This window comes from Pieris brassicae, chromosome 3 (assembly GCF_905147105.1).
Source record: "Pieris brassicae chromosome 3, ilPieBrab1.1, whole genome shotgun sequence".
In the NCBI taxonomy this organism is placed as follows: Eukaryota; Metazoa; Arthropoda; class Insecta; order Lepidoptera; family Pieridae; genus Pieris; species Pieris brassicae.
This window is the reverse complement of record NC_059667.1, coordinates 3875956-3898961: the sequence shown is the minus strand read 5'-3', so window position 1 is coordinate 3898961 and position 23006 is coordinate 3875956. Positions and strand designations below refer to the sequence as shown.

The following is a 23006-nucleotide window of genomic DNA, read 5'->3' as shown; positions in this document are numbered from 1 at the left end:
AAATCGCTAGTTAGGTTTTGGATCTCCCTTGTGCACATACTTTTGGGTGAGGATACGATAAGTCTCAGAGCAAAAAATCGACAATATATGTCAAGCACATAAATCTGAACAACGTCTTATCTATAAAGATAACTGATTTAATAAATTTTTGCAACATTTTGAGGCCAAGACCGCAGCACCGCTCGATTGTTTTTTTTTTATATATATTACCATTACGTAAGTAGTATTACTGTAGGTATGAAGTATATGTAAAACTCTAACGTACAAGATACATATATAAATTTAAAAACCTACTTCTGGGTTATCTGGTAAACTGCTAGCAATACGATTGCTTCTCGGTCGGTCCTGCGTCTTCTTTTGTTTTTTTCCATTAAATAAATACAATTTTATTGTTCAAGTTATTAATTAATAAAAAAGATGCAGTCTACATTACATACAGTATTTTTATTATTAGTAAATAAATTATTAAATGCACGAACTATTATCGTGTTGATATCTGCTTTACAAGTACTGGGCCTTTATCTAAAATTAAATATTTAGAAAGTAATGCAAAACAGTTGACGTCAAGTAACGTTAACAAATATTATTTAACGATATAACACGTTAACGCCCTGCAGCGTCATCATTGGGCGTGTCTAATTTTAACAATAATAATACAATTCTGTGTCGATTCGCTTGAAGTTATTTACAAGGGTACTAAGGACGATTACAGGTTGAAAATTATTTAGTTTATTATAAATGGTACATACAGAAATTAAAATGTTACGAACCCCTTCAACTGTTGCACACATTGTCATGATATAAATGTTAGTGTACCCCGTATATTGTTACTTCTGATAACTAAACCGAATTTTGAGTTTACGTTATTTTGATTGTCAATGCAGATCAAGGGCGTCACGGCACTCTATTAGAGAGTGCCAATTTACTAAATCATTAGAACATCGAATGTATACAATAGGCATGAGATAGTTAGGTATAGCTGAATAAATAACTTAGAATTGTTTGTACTTACAACTTAGTGATATTGATAACTTTAATTACACTTTATATAGTTATCGGAGCCTAATTCGATAACTATATAAAGTGTGAATTTCGTGTGAATCTCATCCCTGAGGTCGTAGATTAGATCCCCGGCTGTGCACTTATTGACTTACTGTCTATGTCCGTATCTCACACTCGCTCTGACGATGAAGAAATACATCGTGAGGAAACTGGCATGTCTCATCCAAAAATCATCGTTATGTGTCAGAGAGGAGGCTATGAAATAAAAATATCAAAGTAACGGATGAGGCAATCTGAGGCCAAGAACTATTTTGTAGCCCCACTGGATTATTATTATTTATTATCATAGTTATATAATAAAAATGTTTTCGAAGGCTTTATCTCATTTTTTTGGTTCATTTGCAAGTCACCCATAACATACGGTATCAGAATTTGGCCAATAAGAGAACAATGCTTATCGTTATATAAACAGGTTTCCTATTTAACATTAAACTTAACCTCTGGGAAAAGTTTAAAATTTTCCACGTTTTAGAAAAATAATGCATCGATCTAACTTGTTTACGATTTTATATTAAATTTTATTTGAATAAAAAGTAAGTTTTAAGGCTTCGTTATATTCCTCAAATCTTTAAGGAGTTTTAGCCTAGAAGCATCTGCGTGCGACTTTCATTTCTGAGGTCGTAGGTTCGGTCCCCGGCTGTGCTCAGAGTTTTTGTCTATTTTACACTCGCTTGTACTATGAAGGGAAACATCGTGAGGAAACTGGCATGTCTCATCCAACAGGATGCCCTAGACCAAAAAGTCAACAAAGTGTCAGGCACAGAAGGCCAATCACCTACTTGCCCATAATAAAAACAAATGACAACGAAACAGATACAGCAATGTGCGACCCAGTGCGAAAATCTATAATCACGTGATGTAAATTAATTTAACGGGAATATATTTTTATTTATTTTGTCAAATGTCTTACAAAAAACACTAATTATTTCTTAATTATATTTATTAAGAAAATAATGTAACTACTATTCGTTTTGTAAAATATATACATTATTATTATTTTCAACGGACATTGGATTAATACGTTTACCGACTACTAAATGTACACATGTATAATCAAATTTTGGGATTATTTGGGATATAAAAAACATAGTTGATTGTCATACTTATGAAAAGTTTATTGAAACATACACAGAAACCTGTCCGCTCCATGTCCCATTTGACGTTGAAAGCTCGTAGTGCTTCGTATAATATGTTAATTAAAAACTGGTTTTCGTTATAATTAAAATAAATATATAGAAATAATTTTTAATACATGTTTATAACATAACCTATAATCGAAAATCTACCGCTATATCTCACGTTGACACATATCAAACACAAAAAATGCAACATAATCTGATCTATATTACTTTCTATTTACGTACCTGTACCTTGAACGGAAGCGCACGCGCCGGGTTTTAGATATAACGTTAGATTTGTTAGACTTGCGTCAGCCGACCACGTGGGAATAACTATGTTACAATAGTGCATTTGAATAAATAAATAATATATAGCCATCTCTAAAATTCTCTAAAAATCGTTAAATTAATTTCATTAAAAACGTTGGACACGCAGTTTTAAGAATTTTGTAGTCGTTAAATAGTTTAGGCATTATTTATAACATATGTTACCATAGAATTGTTATCGTTAAATTGTAATCTTTGTGGCCATATTGATTATTTGTCTTCTTCCAAAATATAATAATATAGTCAATGGCGCTACAACATGTTTAGGTCTGGGCCTGAGATTTATGTATCTGTTTCACGATAATTTATTAATTGAATAGACAAGTAGGTGATCAGCCTTCTGTGCCTGACGCACGCCGTCGACTTTTAGGGTCTAAGGCAAGTTGGTTTTCTCACGATGTTTTCCTTAAGCAAAATATACCCTATTATAAAATAAGAAAGAAACATATGATATAAATTAATTATAATGGAGCATTTAGTCCCTGTAATTGTAATAAATTAAATTATTATTTTAATATAATGGATTAAGTAATGCAAGAGTCCTTATCTCCTTGACTTCGTTTGCCAACTCAGGGGTACCACAGCGAGACCTTTTGACCCCACTGTCCTTGAGGATGTAATATTATTACAGTGTTTATCGTACTGTATGAAAGAAACAGATTTTATTATACACTTTTTACAAATATTTCTAATTCTACGATGTATTTGCCGGTGGTCTTACTAATAAATTAAGTGTATAAGCACGTGTCCTTATCAAGAATGTATAATTAACTTGCGTCTCAAGGACTTAAATGTGATTAATTACTGTTGTTTGATCTGAACCTTCTTAATGCGTTCTTAACAATTATTGAAATACTATCAAATTTACATTACTTTAGTTAGATGGTTATTAATCCGCCTTTGTAGCAAATGCACTATAACCAGTAGTTCCTGGGTGCGATACGTGAAAAAAACGACAATTGTTAGGGGTTTATCAGTCACGCAAATCACCGCCTCGCCCTAAAAAATCACTCACAGGATGAAACGCAACAATAATGATTTTTTATACATATGTATAATTTTTTTGATCCGCGGCGTAAATAGTATACTGGCACTACTACTGGAAATCGATATTGGCAGTGGATTGCATCCCTTTCTTCGATTATTTTTACTTAATAGACATATTGATCAGCTTTTTGTGTCTGACACATCGATTTTTAGGTTTAAGACATGCTGGTTTCATCGTGATGTTTTCCTTTAATGTAGGAGCAATTGTTAATTGCGCACATAATAAGAGAATTCCATTGGTTCACAGCCGTCATTCGAACGCACGGCCTCAGGGATGCATGCACGTTTAAGCCACTAGGCAAGAAAACACAAAAGTCATATACCACTTAGGGAAATAGGCGTGCCAAAAGGATTTAAACATAAATATTATGAATGAATACACCAATTAAGTTACACAGTACGTTCAACACATTATTCTGGTCACACGTGCCACATACTATTATGTGATTCAGATAAAACAAGATCGAACTATGCACAGAAAAAGTTAAAGGTCAACATGTTCATCAAATTATAGTGGTATATTTTTAGATACAACCGCTTCGTAATTTTTTTTTATTAATTTTTAAGTTCTGTAGGGTATCTATTTATCAGTACACTTAAATATTTTATCTGGGACTACACCATAACTTAATGAACAGACGTACTTCGGAACAAAAATTTGATATTCATTTTAGTCTTGCGTAAAGTGAACTAAGTTTTTATTAATAGTAAAGCTTCGATCATTGTTTCTGTCCACATAAAAACTATGTATGAGGAAACAAAGGTCAATCAAACAAAAACAAACGTCCGCCGTTCGACTGAGAGTTCGTTCAATCAAAGTCTTATATTATTAAACAGGAACCATTATTTAAGGAAACATAGAAATTATGGCCTCGTCCTATTTGGTCCATTGTGAACTCTCTCTTTACTAAAAGACTAAAGTAACCGTTAATGCTCAATTAAAGAAGAATTGGTAAATATTTTACTGGTGCTCAAGGTAGAAATAATCAGAAAAGAGGAAGATAATTTAGAAGGTGAATAGACCAGAAACAACAGGTGGTACATGGAGATCGGCACAGTGTAGACAGAAATGGAGGGATTTCGAAGAGGTCTTTGCCAAAAAATGGCATACCTAGGACTGAATGGCTGATATATATGTCAAGTATCTAAGATAAAAGGATTTTATTATCATTATGTATACTTTTAACTAGTTACTGTATAATGAATGCCTAAACTTTTTCAGGAATCACACAGTCCATTGGTAAAAACGCAACAACAACAAACACGGGGCTTTTAGACTTTATAATATGTAAAAATATCTAAAACGGCACTTAAAAGGGCGCGACTGAGAGATTAGAAATTATTAGAAGTCTATATACTAATAGGTATTTTAATGAACTTATTAAACGTGTTTAAAAATGCGACTGGGCCAGGCAAGCTCGACTGGAACGCTCAAGGCAAAAGGAAACGTGGCCGCCCAAAACAGATCTGGCAAAGCCTCATTGCAGAAGTGAAAAGTGCAATGACGTGGACTGAAATTAAAAGAGCTACCCAAGACCGATCAGGGTGGTTTTCTAAGCTGAATGACCTCTGGGGACCTAGGACGTTAAGTCTATACATTTTAGTGCAAAAAATAAGCTCTAATAAACACTGATATGACGGAGTTAAAATATATAAAGAGTGATTTTCCTTAATTGGCAAATTGTTTTTATTACAGTCACGTTCATTAATTAAATCATGAATAGTACGAGTGACTGAACAAATTTTCTGATAATGTTAGAAATATGTATTTAGTATGAAGTTCATAAAGTTGACCTTAACCGGACATTTGTAGAAACGTTATCTAGTTGTTAAAATGTAGATGAATTATTGACATTTACTTCGATGAAACATTTAGCGTTAGTTGTAAGTTGATTTTAAAATTATTAACAGATGACTTTTAAAAGAAATTATCATGTAAAGTGAGTGGTTGGACTAGATTTATAAATTATAATTCGTTTTACATATTTACGCTTTCAAATCTTTTTTTTTTTTGGCCTGGAGACGGCATTCGCCTTCCAATGAGGGTTTCATGCGAGGAAAACATAAATTAGATTGATAAAAACCCATGAATTTAACTTTATTGGTAAAAAACACTAAAAAACTTTGGCATTGAGATGACATTTATCTTTATAAATTTTTCGCGACTCAATAACGAATAATTGTTGTAATGTTTCAGTTATAATGCATGAAATAAAAAGCTTTTCAGATGAGTGTTCAATCCTCACATAGAAAGAAACCCCGTTAATGCACAACCGTTGAACGCATGACCTCAATGTTGAGAGTCGCACCCTTAATCCACCATGCCTACACTGCTATAATAATACATACGTCTCATAAATCAATAACGTTTCTTCATTGTTATTTATTAAGACAAATAATAATATCTAATTACACTTCATTCCTAAATGTCCTATCGCTCACATATCATCCTTCCGGATAAGCTTCCCGCTTAAACACAATCAAATACATCGTTAAACAAAGTCGTCATTATAGGACGTCATAAAAATTGATTGACCTTTTGTACATTTTGTCATTTGTTTAAAACAACGATTCTATTGTAATGTTACATGGAAATAACCGCAAGTGGCTAAATTGATTTCAGGCTACGTGTAATCCGTGACAATAACAAAAATATTAATGACGTCTAATTGACAGTCAATATTTTGATGTGCGTATCTTGTTTTTGATTTGCGCGATTGAGATTGATTGATTTACATAGTAAATCATTATAATTACTACGTCATATTTATTGAAATATATTGTCAGCATTAATATGCAATTTAAACTTATCGATACGACTCTCTCTGATAATTCGGATTTCGTTTTTGTGTAATTTTGAGGGAAATTCATATCGTATTTTCATCTCGGCTTCAGATGGTTTACTTTTCATATTATAATGTCGCTAATATTCAGTAGGCTCCAGAGAGATTTTATTTATTCATTTTTATTTTCTATTCTTACTGACTTAACAGTAAAATACTTTATCCAAGTTCTAACTAAAAACATAATATTACACAATCAAAAAGCATAAATTTAATAAACACATATTTTGATACATCTAATTCAACTTTTAGACAGCCAACGATAAGAAAGAGGTCTAGTCCAACCTAAGTGATCTATTTCCATAGACAATAAAAATGAAACGCAAATTCTTAGCGTAATTTTTAGCAATATTACATCACTTCACCTATGACCTAACTGCGCTTAATAGCGGAACACGTCCTCGAAATATAAGATATTTTTCCAATAAGTTGTCGTTTGCCTTCCGGTTTAACTACGTCTTAGATAAAATCATTTCAAACCACTGGAAGCTCTATTGTAAATAACTAAAAAAACTGTAATCGGAAATTTATTAAAAGGTAAGGCAACGAATTCCAGTTGTTTTTTGCTATCCATCATTTGGCTGTGCAAAACATTTGAAGCAAAATAATCCTCCGAAGACTGGTGGAGAGTTAAAAAACTTACATGTACTGAAAATCCCGTTTTGAAATTTGATCAATTAGATAAGTAAATTTAACGAACTTATTTCGTGATAAAAAAATTCTTTATATTAATTAATATAACGAAATTTTAAGGGAGCGGAGTTATAAAGAAATTGTAAGTGTTAAATATTATGGTGAAAAATTGACTTATCCGTAACAAGTCAACTTGCTTCAACTCCTCTCATACCGAGGTGAGTTGAAACAGAAGGTCGAGGAGAGTTGAAACATATGATTTTTGAGAATTATTAAGGGCTATAAAATAAAAATGACGATATAATTTAAGGCATTTATTAATAACAATCAGTCTTGGTCAATATTTCTTCAAATATTTAAGTATCAATAATCTCACAAATGTCAAAAATAAAAATATTATTAAAATAAAAAATAACGCCAATCTGACAAGAAGTTGTTGTTGGCAAACATAAGAAAGTTTCCCACCAGTGCAAGATTCATGAGCCCAGTTTTTGCATTCCAAAAATTGCACCCTATTTCTTTGGCTCTGCTATTTGAATATGGCTCAAAACAACAAATGCAAAAGGATTCTTCAGATGGAGTTAATTTGAGCGCCACCGCCACCTTGGAAAAGAACAAAGACTCTGTAGTTATGCAGACAAAGTCCTACAAAAAAACCCGATATCGAAAGGATACATGAGGTTAATTATAACGAAACCGTTAGGTATGTGCCGTGTATCTCAAAATAAATTTGCACTCGCCAAAAATAAAACGAAAATAACTTTCTGCTTCTAAATATAGATGTGAAGTTGAATAATGGTTGTTTCCTCATAAACAAACTGACAACCATTTAATTGATCAGACTGTTGTTTGTTTTTTAGGTATACAAATAGATTTACTTTAAAAGTATGACGCAAGGTACAATTTTACATTTATTTTTTAATTAACCTTTCGTTGCATGTACAGAAATATATTACAATTGACATAATTCAATAAAAAGAAGGATAATTAGCGGCCTTAATGCTTTCGAGCGATTTCTTCCAGGTAACCTCTGTGAGAAAAAAAAATTAATTAGATAAGCTTTATGCACGAAGTGCAAAAATACATTAGACGTATAGTATTATCTTTTGTTAACATAGCTTTTACACATTAAGAAAACACTTTTTAAACGGATTGAAGCTATGTATTATACATAGCTTCAATCCGTTTAAAAAGTGTTTTCTTAATACATTAGACGTATATTTATTTAAACAAAACTTATGTAAACTGTGAACAGGACAATAATAAAAAAAGGATACATGGAAAAGGAAAAGAAAAATTTCACATGAATCACGATAATTTCAAAAATTAGGAATACGATGTGGACGTGTAATTTTTGTACAGTAGATAGTTGAAGGAAGATATGTATAATACATAGCTTCAATCCGTTTAAAAAGTGTTTTCTTAATACATTAGACGTATATTTATTTAAACAAAACTTATGTAAACTGTGAACAGGACAATAATAAAAAAAGGATACATGGAAAAGGAAAAGAAAAATTTCACATGAATCACGATAATTTCAAAAATTAGGAATACGATGTGGACGTGTAATTTTTGTACAGTAGATAGTTGAAGGAAGATAGAGAAGGAGCTAAGCGAATAGGGACGGAAGTAACTTCCATAGCCTAACTGCAGAAACCTTAAAGGATTCGCCAAGAAAGAAAAAGTTATGAGAAGGGATTTCAATGATATAGTTTTCGGAAGAGCGACATCGATAGCTATGAGCTTACAAAAATTCGAAATTGTTTTTGAGATAGGAAGGAGTTTGAGGATTGAACAAGATGAAGATAGGGGAACATGAGCATCACGTTGCTGACGAATGGGTAACCAGCCTGGACGCTTATGAAACGCAGAGATATTGTCGTACTTTCTTAGACCGATTATCAAACGCATATAGAAATTTTTGTTCTCGTTTAGATCGGAAGAGCGTAGTCTAGTAATGGAAGAAGGAGACATTGCGCTAGCGAGACGTCGAAGAAGGCGCCGTACAATTTGTGGCTAGTTTCCTTGTTCCTTCCTCTGTTAACATGCTGCTCCCAGGATAACTTTTGATCAATTAAGACCTCCAAATTCTGTACTGTACTAATCTTTAACGTCTCACCGTCGTACAGGAGTACATATCGTATTTAACCTGGCTCTATCAATTCTCGATGTGAAATAAGAGCTGCCAATAATTATAATTTTGCTCTTGTTGGGATCGATTTGTAGACCAAAATCTTTACTCCAGTCAACTTTCTGTTCCTGCTCATAGTAAGCAGATTGTAAGGCTTGCAGGAGTTCATTGGACTTGACTGAACGTGATTTGAAGATCATTGACTTATTAATAAAACATAGTTGAAAGATGGAAAGTTAAAGAGTTAATATAAATAGCAAAGATAAAAGGAGAAGTACGCCGCCCTACGTAGCCCCAGATTCAACTCCTCTGAAACATGTAGTCGCTGGTCTTAATGCATTGGCGGCTCCCATTAAGATAGTTAGAGAACCAGTTAACAGCATGAACAAAAATATTAATAGATCTAGGCAACCCCATTTTCGTTGGTATCAAATTTTTTCCCGCGTTTTTAAACATATTCGATATATTATTTTGTCATTTTGATTTACAATACTACAAACTTATTTTCCTTATTACTAACTATTGATTCTATTTGAAAGAATCATTAAGCATTTCATATGCTATTTATGACAAGCACTATAAAATCTTGACACTCTTCTAAAGCTAAACCTGGAACACAGCTAGTAAAAATACAGACTATTTAAAACGAACGCCATATTACGAGCAGTTTCCTAAGCACTTTTCGTTTAAGTAGTCTTTGAATTATGACATATATTTAACCCCACATACGTCATGACATGTGCCACGACATAAATTTAGCAAAATTAATTATTATTGTTCCGAGGACATCAATCAGTTTGAAAGTTGATAATTATTATCATTCTAATATCGCGTGAGTTCATTCAACGTTATACGTCATCAAAACTCGAATGATCACCAAAACATGTTTGTTTAATGAATAAGTATTTTTACTTAATGATTTCTAGTTATTGCTTGTTTCATAGTCCAATGGGGCTCGGGGCTAACCCATTTCTGCGTGTATTTTAGTATATTTTTTTTAGATTTACAGGAAAGTAGAAAGCCATAAATCTAATGTATCATCGGATGTGCGTTTGTAGAGTTTTCAATGAATAATAAAATGTAAAGAATCAAAAAAGGAACTGTCAAAGAGTCGGAACTATGTCAAATACAAACTAATTATTAGGAAAACAGCTTTTCAATTTGTTTCGTTTACCATTCGGCATCAAATTAGATATAGCTATAAATATCTAGTTGATATTTGCTTTTTATATAAATTAATCGAAATAATGCAAAACCTGTCAGTATATAAAAAGGAAAATAATATGTATATATAATAATACTCAGGTTTTGAAGGTCCAAACATACGTCACAGTTTTTTTTTTTAAATTATGTTTATAATACTGAATTTACGTGAGCAATACGGATGTAATGTATTACTTACCTTAACTTTTAGTAAAACACTGCAGTAAAAAACTAAAGGCTTTATCATATATTATTTAAATATATTTGCGTCTTTCGACCTTAGGATCACATGTCCTAATACCAAAATTCGACAACTTACAGACGTACAAAAGGTGACTAAGGCAAATAAAGCTAAATTATCAATATTTCGTTTAAGAAATTTACCAAATAAAAATTTCATAATTCGAACTAATTGAACTATTCATTAGAAAATTATAACAATGTATACATGTTTCTGCATCATCATATTTGCATTGATGATATTACGTGCAATGTTACATCATACAAACCAATCTCAGGTAGACAAGTGACCCATTAAATTGTAAATGCGTTGCCTCGCGAACTATTCGCTCCTATTGGCTGTCATCCCATTCCGTTCCCGGGCAGCCATATTTCTTCACACATTAGTAGCTTGAGATATTTAAACTGTTTTGTGAAGAATTCATATTCATAAATAATACTGATATTTCGCTATAAAGTGTCTATGTCTACAAACAAAAACCAACAACCAAAACAGTTACAAAATATTTTCTGTTTTACACAATGTAGACAATTTGACACGCTAACACTTCATGACAATATTATAATCGAATTCAATATTCATTATATTGATATATATATATTAAGTTAAATCTAATTAGCATATTTAAATCTATTCAGATGACCTTCGTCATCGTTACGTGAGGCCTTCAATAAGAGATTAAAAAGCTTCTTTAGAACCGAAACTTTATCAAATTATTACATCATATAATTTCAGTAGACGTCTATGAACACGTGGAAAAATAAGTGTAATCAGTTGTGAATAAGAGGAGGTGATGACCAGGCAGAAATGATTTATTTAGATTTCAAACATCAGCGACAAGCGAAATTTCCACCATTCCAAATTTTCATCCAGTCGTTCATGTGAAATTATCTAGCTGAAAAAATATAAAATTTTATTATCACACTGCATATCAACCTCGTTAAAAAAACTGCCATAGCATAACTCATAGGCAGCAAGCCAAAACCGGCGCGCGCGTCGCTCGCAAGATAACAGCGTGGTTACATCAGATGGCGATCGCTACGGCGCGTGCCCAACCACCTATAAAACTACCGACTCCAATCCACACAACTCATTCACCAATTGAATGTGTTAGATGACAAGTCGATACTAGTTTGTGGCAATGATCTACGCTCTCATGCATTTAACTGAACTCATTACTATTAATCTTGATTACGAACAGTGGTGGCACAGTGATAATTGTTGTGACAGTCATTCACCAATCTTCGAGCATCAACAGAGATAACTGTGATTGCATTGATTAAAGGTAAATATTATTGTTTTTATTCTGTATATAGGCGTTATTAATTTATTATACGAGCACACTATTTACTAACATTTTCTCATAGGTTACTTTGTTGAAAATATTATTAACTTCTCGAAAGTAGAGTTCGTGAGGGTACGTTTCTGACCTTGTTTATCTTAGTTAAATTACGTCAGTACATAATAGCAAGAACGATAACATTTCTTAAATTTGCGATAGCAGAGAAAGAAAAAATATTAGTAACAGACACTTGCTCACACTTCTTTATCATCTTTCATACAGGTAAAGTGATATTATTTCTGCTTTTACGCTTTACATTTAAACATGTCTAATTTTATATCAAATTATAATAATATTTTTTTTTGTTACAGTATATTTAGCACTCGCAAAATAACGTCTATTTTCAAAATCTTTAAAAGTTAAACAATAAAAAGATGACGTCCGTACAAACTCCACCAGAGGTGACCCTCATCAACCCCTTACCAATTAACCAAGATTCGACCACCGATTTTGATATGATGGCCTTAACCATGGCGGCACTTCGCTTTGTTAATCCATGGTCTGTGGAAGCAAAGGCTCAATGGTCAGAAAAAATTGAACCTGGGACACCGGAAGCCAAAGACCGAGTTATTACCCTGGTAGAAGTTTCCGCCCATGACACTCCACAAGACTGCTGGGTTGTTATATATGATCGTGTTTACGATATTTCAACATTCCTTGATGAGGTAATTTATTACTTTTTTCATTTCAGTCTTAGCTTTAAAAACACCCAATTTTATTTCACTTAAAATATGAATTAATAGAGTAATACGTATAAAAATTTCCGTTCAACGGAATTAAATTATTGTTTTCCTCATCTGAATTTTTCAACAACAAACAACAATTTTCGCAAGCAAAATTTTACTAACTAATTTTAATTTACTTACAGCATCCAGGAGGCGCTGAAATAATGCTGGAATACGCGGGACGTGATGCAAGTACTGCCTTCCGTAGTTCAGGGCATTCGAAGGCTGCTAATAAAGCCTTAGAGCGATTCTTGGTTGGTGAGCTGCCAATGCATGAGCGAATGTACCGTCGTCCTGGAGGAATGCGTCTGAGCGACATTCCTGAGTAATTCAAATTTTAAACAACCTATCGGTAGTTAATACCATTTCATACAAATGTGTTTGCGCCATATACAGTAAAAATAGATATGTGTAATGGATCAAATGAGTTTATAGCATGTAAATTCGCAATTAATAAATAATTATTGTCTAAGTCTCTATCAGCCAGTTGCTATGTTAGTATAATAACCTTAAGTTAAATTATTATTTTAAACGTAGTTAGATTAAGTTAACCTTTTTGATTATAGTGTCATTATTTTTGATAAGCGTTATAAGTATTAACTGGAAGACTATTTAGCACTAAATGACGAATTTGATTGTTTTGAATAGATATTTCACAACGCTTATAATCACTGCATTTAATTATTTTACTTAAGTTCAATCCAGTATTAAAATAAGTATAGGTATTATTTAGCTTCATACAGTATGTATAATAGCACAAGTTCCTAATGTTATTGACTTAATATTATAAATAAATAATTGTTTTATATTGTTTTATAGTTTCCTTTAATGATATACCGCACAATCCTATCTTTATATATATCTCTATCTATATTTATATACTATCTTTTCATCCCTCAAACATCTCCCGTACTGTATTTTTTTCTATATACTTAAAAACCAACTTAGGAAATTACGGAATGTTTGACAGAATAAAACTAATACGACAGACTAAAATAATATACTAAAATATATTAACTAGTCTTATCCTAGAACAGCACATAGTTTTTTACAATTTTTAAGCAATCCATACAAGTGGTGGGGAGAAAATTAAAAACAATAACCGATTATATTTATCAGTGTTTCCTATTAGGCATTTGATTTTGCTCACTGTCCATATTTATTTTTTCAGTTTAAAATTTATACAAAAAAAGCTTAATATATATAAGATTTATAAATGCTTCGGCTAGTCTAAACTGGCTGCGTGTCAATGTTTAGCCTAAATTATTTTACTTCCGACGACCACACGACCCTAAGATACCCTCATTATAAACATCTGACGTGTTTTGATAATAGTTCATTATACGTATAAACCAAACCGATTGCCATTTATTGTTGTCCTTATTCGTAATAATTTCGTTGTTTTTACTTACCCTTAATAGCAGCTTATTACTGCTTACTTATAATTTAAAATCAGATATTAGAATACTTTGTAAATAAACTCAAAACTAAATACTAAACCGTAATTACATGCCAGAAAGAAGTGGAAATAAGCGTACTGAAAATATGATGAATAAATAAAATAAAAAACATAAACTAAGAAAAACAAACGTTATAGAGGTATATTATACCCTAAAATATAGCATTTTATATGACATATAGCAAGATGCACAGATAAAAGATGGACTTCATAAACAACAAGAAGCGAAGCCTTGGATAAACTGGAAAAAGCTGGAGGAGGTCTTTGCCCGTGAAGGGTTTCCGATCAATAGTAAGTAACATTCCGAGTAACAAAAAAAAGCAACTTTATATAACAAATCCAAATACTGTAAATATCAACATTTGTCCAAAGCGTATGTACAATCTATAAATACATAAAACTACTCCTCCGAACTTTTGAACGCAAAGTAGCTTGGAATCTAACTACATACATAGCAACATATTACCAAATCTCTAGACGCTATAACATATTGTTAAACCCTCATATAAGACAGATGTCCGTCAAGAGTGCAGTTCCATATCCGATTATTGAGATCGGAATCAGTGTTGGAAAAGCCCGGGGCCAAAAGGGCCCAGGACCAGGGCCATTGTTATTATAAATGTCAAGAAAGTGTCCAATGGCTTTCATATTGTTATTCAAATGAGGAAAAATCGCGATTGCTTTCAGCCCCATCGGGTATTCTATTGAACTAAAAGCCAGAAAGTTCAGTGAATCACTTGTAAGTAATATTTGTTTATACATATTGATTAATAACATATTAGATTAATCACTTTATATTACACCCTTCTATGGGTCTTGGCCTAATATTTCTGCATCTGTTTCATAGATTATAGATATTATAGTAGATCAGGAGATTGGCCTTCTGCCGGTTTGCCTTCTATTAAAGGTTTTAAATAAAAGATTAAATATAATTTAGCATTTAATAGCGGAAATTACAAATATCTTTCAATGTAAATGGAAAGAAGCACTTTTAAACCTGTTTGTCGGATCTGAAAAAAAAGTAATAGTCTTTGTTAGATACAGGTCTTAGATTGTAGTCTCTGCAATGTTGTGATTTTCAATTCTCAGTTTTTAACAGCCAAAAAATGTAAGGTTCATTAAAAATATGTGGAAAAAATACGCTACACAACGCTGTTGGATTTAAAGTAAATATAATAATTTAATTAGACAAACAGAACATTTATTTTTTATTTCTCATCATTACTTATGATATTTACTAAATATAGTACAAATTCCTGAAATATTAATATAAATTATTAATATGTAGGTGTATTAATTAATTATTATTTCCATATTATATATTTTCGTTATCGATCGCACGAACAATTATTCGGCTTAATTTGTTAATAAAAAAAAAATATACAAATCATATTTTGTCATCCGACTTTTCCCTATCACTAACCACATAACTGCATACATAACCTCACGTACTTGAACTCTGATAAGTTATCAAAACTCTTTTCAGTTTTAACTAAGAATTGAATGCTTCAAGATTGTTTGATAGATAGGTTTATTAAAGAATTCATTTTGCAATTAGGAGCTTGAGAGGTCTAGTACATTCAAAACCTGTATAGTGCCTCATAATAGAAGCTTATTGTATTTAAGAGGTTTTCAATTATAGCAAACAATGTATTGTTTTTGCAGGTTCTTATCCATTTTCAGTTTCGGGGTCACAAATTCACCTCTGTAAAAAATCAACAGGAAATGTTTTCCTTCAGGAATTACTGGCTGACAAATAATCCTGAAAATTTAAAAATAGGGCATTCCACAGATAATAAAAGTAACAACTCACAAATGGCTGTAAGATCTCGTATTGTAGTATTGTATATAGACGACCAAAGCAATAATTAGGAGCACAGCCGTGACCTGAATTGTTACCTCTCGGGTCAACTCGCACTTGGCCACCTTTACCTCGTACGGGGTTACGCTTAGCTGAAATAATTGTATTGAAATCACAACATCATGTCTAAACAAATAAAATATAAACAATTAGTAGAACTACAAACAATTAGCTAACGTTACTTGCAATATACCAGCTGCCATTAAAAAAATAATAATTTGTAAACATGATCGGAAAAATGCTTGGAATAATAACGCAGGATCGTTACTTAAATGTTATGTTTTTATTTCAAGGCTACGAATTTTCAGAAAAAACATCCATATTGTAGCTACAGAGAATCGGCGCAGGACGTACTTGAATACGAACAATTTATTCATTATGGATTGGAATAGCATGGGTGTGGCATGCTCACTTAAATGACTCTGCGGTGGTGTCGAGTGCGTCGGGCACGTTCCTATAATATGGATCAGCGAAGCGATGGCTGATTCACGCGTCATACCTGTGAACAGGTTCTACTCGGAGACTACGTCGGAGTTTGGTCGACTCATGCTTTTCTTTTCTTTAATTTTTTTGTATTAATAACCTATTTTAAGCAATTTCCTTCACATGACAGGGCAAAGGGTCAAAATTATAAGTTGTGTAATGATAAATGATGATTAATCACAGAACATATTGTTTTGAACTTATGTAACTTTGGAGACGTTGTGGTTTATGACATTTTCCTTTAAATAATTATAATGTAAAGGGAGGGTAAAACTTGCTGGGTTTCTTGTACCTTCTTCTCAGAACAAGGCCTCCTGATAGTTTTGCGATGGCATAGTCTCTCTCACGAATTTTGTAAATGTTTTTGACATTCATAAGCCTGCGTTAAGACGTATCTAAACTGAATAAACGTGGTTTGATTTGATTTGCCTATAAACGTTTCTAAGTTACAATAATGTATAATCCTATACGAATAATAAAATATGTTGACGTCTATGTACAACCGCAGTCTTGATGGGTAACTTTATACTAAGCCTTGAGTAAGAGTATTAATAACAGATAGTAATAAGCTTATACGTTGTTTGCAGAACGTATAGTCCGGCCTATAAAGTTAATATGTTTATACTGAGTCTAACTTAATCCAGGCAGACACATTGTCATAACTTTTTTGAAAAGTATCACTATTCAGAAATTTTATATCAGAAACTGAAACTTTTTTTGGGAATATATATAGACTTACATTACACTACACTTATGAAATCTTTTGATAGCTAGGGGAGGCTAATGACCACTACTCTAAGAATCACCGCAAGCATATTTCCTGATAAAGCAAACTAAATTTTTCATATGTAAAAAGTGAAATCCATAAAAAGCAAAAACATACCAAATAATACTTCGGATCCAATCTATTTCTCCACGAAAATGAGGGCACTGTATATTCAACAAACTCTATTTTATGCTCCGGTCTGGGCACTAAACTGTGACGGATTAAACAACTATTGTGCGTATGCGCACCAAACGCCGCTCGAGGCAATAAACTCTCAATGAGGTACTCAGTGGACTCTTTTGAAAGACAATCCCAGCGTTCTTCGAAGAGATTTCTCGATACAGGAGCCTCTGACTCTGTACAAGCGGTATCCGATTCTCTGTATAGTGGGTAATGCTGAAAAATCATGCCAATTGAACACAAAACCAACGTACATGAACGATCGAATGGTGCTGCAGAAATAACCAGCTTTAGGTGAATTACTGCATTTTTTATCAATAGACGACATACGTCACCAGTTAAATGTATAATTAAATTTTACGAATAAAAAATACATTACGTTTTAAAGCCACTCATATTTTAATCCGAAAATTAAAATGTTATGTATAATGTTTTGCGTGTTGTTCCCACGAGAATGTAAGTGCGTGCTCCTATTTCACCATGCCTCCTGCTGATGTCATGTGGAACATGGTGTTATGGTTGCAGCTCCTTACAAACGTTGTGTAAACAAAAAAAAACTTGGCGATTAAAAAGAGTGGCGGAGAGTTTATTGCCAGTTCTTCTCCTCCGTTCTACGCCCTTGATTTAAGAAAATTGAAGATTGGCAGTAAATGTAAAATTAGAAGCATTTAATCTATTTCTTTTTTATTGACGTTCTTAAGTGTACATTGTGTTACCTGTATGAATAAATGATTTTTGACTTTGTTATCAATACGTATAATTTTAGAGATGTACTAATAATAGAACAGGGGCAAACTTGCAGGAGGCTCACCTGATGTTATGTGATACCACCGCCCAGGGACACTCACAATCTCAGAAGGCTCTTCCTTACCCTCAGTCGACCCTGGTTGAACATAGTAATGGTGCGTGGTGAAAACTGCCTTAAACTGCTCAGTTGTGGAACAATGGACGTCGAGGAGAAACCGATACAATTTCGTATTCTCCCTCGACGTCTGATGATAAAGGAATATACGGTAATTATATAGAAATTGCTGCCGGAGTTGCGTCTAAGTATTAAAAAATGATTTAAAATTTTGTGAAATGTATTGAAATTCGTTAACAAACCGTACAGTTTCTACTTGTCTATTGGTTATTAGAGATGTGACGTTCTGTATAAAAAATCGGTTTTTTAATTAATCGATTGTTTTTTAACATCAAAAATCGATGAATAAAAAGAATCGTTTTTTATATTTATCGATTATTTCATAATTTTTGAACTCTAAGTTTTAGAATAATAACCCCCAACCACTTTCACGCGCCAGAAACAGTTATTTAAAAAAATATTAATATACTAACCTAACCGAACAATAGATAATAATTGTTTTTATGGACAGCTCCGGCGCTACGGGAAATGCAGCCCCTCCACCCTTGCATACCAAAGTACAGGCATTTTATTCAAGCCTAGCCGCCATGGCCGCTACGGCTTGCATAATGCCTGTTCTTTGTTACAGCGGGTGGGGGCTGCTCTTGCGCCGCGCCTACGGTTTTAAAATAACCCTCTAGGGGTAAAACAGACTATAAATATTAAAAAAAACAATTATTTTTTATTAATCGATTTTTCTTGCAAAAAAAAACAACCGATAAATTTAAAAAAAAACAATTTTTTATGCAGATTGTCACATCTCTAATAACCAATAGAAAAGTAGAAAACGTACGGTTTGTTTACGAATTTCAATACATTTCACAAAATTTTAAATCATTTTCTTATCACTAAAAATCACCTGGTGTTCAAATTAAGGTCCCCCGAGACACCTACATAATCAGTATCATGAAATTCAGGCGACGTAATTCTAAGTCTAACCCGACTATACATATTATAGGCGCTTGGAAAATAATGAAATCTATATCTACGACTAGAGACCAAAAATACTGTTTTAGGTCTGGGGCATCAGATCTATATGTGTTTCTTGATCATTAGCTTTTTCTAATATGAAATAGGTTATTAGCCTCCTGTGCTTGACACACTCCGTCAAACTTTTGAGTCTAAGGCCGGCTTTTTCATGTTCTCTTTCACCGTATGAGCGATTTTTAATGGGTGGAAAGGAAAATCTATTGGTAAACAGCTGAGATTCGAACCTACGATATCAGTAATGAAAGGCGCATGCTTAAGCCTCTAGGCAAACACGGCTCGAAAAATCTCACTTAAGGCAGTTTATATATGATACATTAAAATCAATTAAAATATTTTTAGCACTTTCCTGTATTTCCGCATAAACAATTAACATTTAAATACCATATATCGTACGATTGCAATTACGCAAACACCTTTAAACCAATTAAATAATATTAAAATATCATAGATTTCATAATTTAAGTGCTTCGGTGCTCATTATATACACACTTGGTACATATATGCTTTAAGTATAAGGAAATAACTGAAAAGTCTTATCGTTATACGTTCGACTGCTTTTTTTTTCAAGTTTATTTTCGTATTTGACATGTACAGTTTTTGCAATTATAAATGTAAAGATATTTTTTTACGATTTTCCATATATTGTTGTTTACACAATATATTGTATATGTGAAGGAAAGTATATTTAACGGCAATTTCTATTGTACGACTAATTATTTTCTGTGTGCAACTAACCTTGCTAAAACCTAAATTAATAAGTTGACTTACTTGCATCAAAATTGGTCTGCTGTACTTTGCTACCCTCGTTTTTCCTTTACATAATGTTGACCCGCTACTGCACTTGAGGGTATCTAAAAATTTTGTGCACCTATAAAAATGTATCTAGCGAACGAAAAGGCGCAACTTTAAAACCGAAACAGGGAGATACTGATCCCCTAAAGCACCTATAATATATTTAACGCTCAACATATTTAGGTATAGGGTGTTTATAATCCGGGATGTTAGGCCATCGAGTGAGTCGTACACTGGCTGAAAATCATAACAATAATAGTTTTCCCTTAACACAAAACAGCTCCGAACGTCACCTGCTGCAGCGATAGCGATGGAGTTAAAGAACAAGACAAAGATAGCAATCTAAGTATATTTGACAAACTTATGTTCATTTGATTTTTTTATGTAATTAGTATTTTTTTTAATAAATAAATATAGCACATATTTATAATATATTAAATTTATTGAAACCTTTTGAATTCAAGGTATAAGTTTATTTAAAGTTAAATAAACATAACATCGTCGTCAGCCATGTGTGTGAAGAAGCGAAGCTCAAATGTACTGACGATATATATCTGACGATTTTCTTTATTATTTTAAAAGTTTAAGAATTTAGAAGTATAAATTTTCAGAAGGTTTCACAAATTTATTTGGCAACTTTTCAATGGTGTTCTTTTCAACCCTGTTTTATCAATAAAGCTAATGGTTTTTTTAATGCGATTGAAACAATAATTTAACACATTTAAGTTCAGTGGGTCTAAATCATCAAATCTTACAGAATCAGATTTTTTTTACCAAGGGCTTTTTTATGCGGTCTCCTTTAGTTCCATCGCTAGTGCAACAACTGCGCCCACTTAACTGATTTCCGAATAATAATAATAGTTTGACATAGACTGAAATAGACTGAAATAAGTTACGTCTTTAAATTAAAAAGAATAATCCATCAAAATACTTAAAATTGTTTATACATACATAAAAATAAAATGATCAAACAAACTTTCAGTCAGCAGTCAAACCCATAAGGGTTGAGCCACTCCATTATTTACTTATTTTAAGCAATCATTTTTGATTCTTGTTTGGTCTGGTAAATACATGTTTTTATTATTCATTAATATAGTAATCACCTGCAATTTTCTCAAGCTCTGCAACTGCTCTCGAGCATAGTCTACATCCATCACCCTCCATGGCCATAGAATTAATGAGAATGAAATGATTTCCTCTGATACTTATTAACTTGACTGGTGGAGCATGAAGCTCAACTTCAAATCTATTGGCTAACTGTGGTGTTATCCTGGTAAGGATATATATAATTATATAAATTACACAAATAATTTGGTTTCTTAAATATACAAGTCAAAATAACCATAAAGCTTCTTAAGCATGCTACAATCACTGAAATTTTATAATGTCTATGTGATATTTGTACTAAACTAATCTCAGGACTATACAAAGAATATCAAATCTTACTTATAATGAAAGCCTATATCATGATTTCCAGCTACCACATGCAAAGTAGTGCCTTTGGGAATTTCAAACAATTTTTTAAACCTTTCCACATATTCATTAAACTCCTTTTGTGAACTCCACTTTCCCTCATCAAATATATCACCTGAAAAAATAACTTGAAGTATATTGTTCAAACAAAATTATTTTGTATTATATAGCCTGGATTTTTAAAGACAAAGGATTTTAATTGTCTGAATATGTAATCTTTATGTCAAACCAAACTTTAAACTAATTAAAAATGTGCAAACCAGGAAAACCTGGTAGCTACTAGTTTTTATAGACATCCTGACAGGTACTTATATATTAAATAATAGCTAAGTTAGAGAAAAATACCATTAGTAATATTTTTTGGCTTTACCTAAAATAAATACCAGTTCAGGGTTGTGTAAGGTCATAGCAGTTTGAAATGCGCGATGCATTTGCCACTCTCGCCGTTCTTTGTCTAACCAATGTCCGTTTTTTGAACCCAGGAGATGAATGTCTGCAAGTACCATGGCATAAACTGGCTTATCGTTCTTCATAACATTTTTCTCTACGGTAGGCCACCTACACTACAAAAAAAAACACGTTTTCTAAAACAATTTAAATTATGTATCTACTACCATAAGGAACTCATCATTACTTACTTGTAGTTGAGTAACGTAGTAAATTAAATATTCACAGTAAACATATATAAAAAATAAACCTACAAGAAACTGCGGGAATATTTTATTAAAACATAAGAACAACCTTCGTTTACAGATTGAACGCATCGTCGAAACCCACCATTTCTGGTACACTTACGACTTCATCTACTTCTTTTTTAAATGTATTATATTAGATTAGACAGACAGACATTGAATTGATATTTTATTTATTGTATTTTTAAATTTAATTATTATATTTATTCCATTTCACCTTACAAACGTTGGCGCCTTTTTTAAATTTACCTACAGGTTAATAATTGAGATTGAGATGTGTTGATCACACACCACAGCTTTGCGGCGAAAATTTTGTCACAACTCAAAATCATATATATCATTATAAGAAAACAAAGTTTCAGCGTATTTTGTGGGTTTCAATTTTACTTCTCTTTAATTATTGTTATTTCATCAATTTCATGCCTTTGAATTTTTTAATGGGGTGGATATAAAACCATTTCGGATTATTTATTAGTGACTATAGAAACTATACAAATTTTTATTTTTAAATCTGTCTAGAAATTAAAAATTCTTAATTTTAAGAACCCGCCTAAACCCATTCTAAGCAAAATGGCACTGCAACCGCCCTAATTGCCTGAAAACACTTTTACAAACTTCAATTTGATTATTATTCTTAAATTAATAATACCTATTTATATGATATTTAAATCAAACCAAGTGTCCGAAAAATGAAACAGTAAGATAGAATTAGGACAGTAAGGGCGAAACATTTA

The 23006-nt window shown here is 32.3% G+C and overlaps 2 protein-coding genes across 10 annotated transcripts; one reads left to right on the top strand and one right to left on the bottom strand.

The window, feature by feature from the left end:
* The first annotated feature begins 11694 nt into the window (after positions 1-11694).
* Positions 11695-13486, top strand: LOC123707005 (cytochrome b5-like). The gene is made up of 3 exons (XM_045656746.1): positions 11695-11893; positions 12262-12615; positions 12819-13486. Exons 2-3 carry the CDS (start codon positions 12325-12327, stop codon positions 13002-13004), a joined length of 477 nt encoding a protein of 158 aa, XP_045512702.1. The 5' UTR covers positions 11695-11893; positions 12262-12324; the 3' UTR covers positions 13005-13486.
* A 1575-nt stretch (positions 13487-15061) lies between these two features.
* Positions 15062-22546, bottom strand: LOC123707667 (metallophosphoesterase 1-like). 9 transcript variants are annotated; one of them, XM_045657929.1, is made up of 8 exons: positions 22219-22451; positions 21951-22143; positions 21554-21695; positions 21211-21377; positions 20084-20166; positions 17362-17640; positions 15948-16087; positions 15062-15144 (listed from the first exon to the last, which is right to left on the bottom strand). In XM_045657929.1, the coding sequence occupies exons 1-8, from the start codon at positions 22342-22344 to the stop codon at positions 15126-15128; spliced, it is 1149 nt and encodes a 382-aa protein (XP_045513885.1). In that variant the 5' UTR covers positions 22345-22451; the 3' UTR covers positions 15062-15125. The 9 variants fall into 9 exon arrangements, with proteins under 9 accessions (XP_045513885.1, XP_045513886.1, XP_045513892.1 ...); XM_045657930.1 differs by lacking the exon at positions 15062-15144 and adding an exon at positions 15544-15839 and having other exon boundaries at positions 21951-22138; positions 22322-22454; XM_045657936.1 differs by lacking the exons at positions 15062-15144; positions 22219-22451 and adding exons at positions 15545-15839; positions 22490-22546 and having other exon boundaries at positions 21951-22073.
* Positions 22547-23006: the final 460 nt, after the last annotated feature.

Coding starts and splice junctions, on each gene's coding strand:
- LOC123707667 (XM_045657928.1), bottom strand. CDS start 22,344: ATGCGTTCAATCTGTAAACGAAGGTTGTTCTTATGTTTTAATAAAATA. Junction 22,144..22,218: donor ACTACGTTACTCAACTACAA/GTAAGTAATGAT, acceptor TTTTTTTTGTAG/TGTAGGTGGCCTACCGTAGA. Junction 21,378..21,553: donor GATATAGGCTTTCATTATAA/GTAAGATTTGAT, acceptor TATCCTTACCAG/GATAACACCACAGTTAGCCA.
- LOC123707005 (XM_045656746.1), top strand. CDS start 12,325: ATGACGTCCGTACAAACTCCACCAGAGGTGACCCTCATCAACCCCTTA. Junction 12,616..12,818: donor TTTCAACATTCCTTGATGAG/GTAATTTATTAC, acceptor ATTTACTTACAG/CATCCAGGAGGCGCTGAAAT.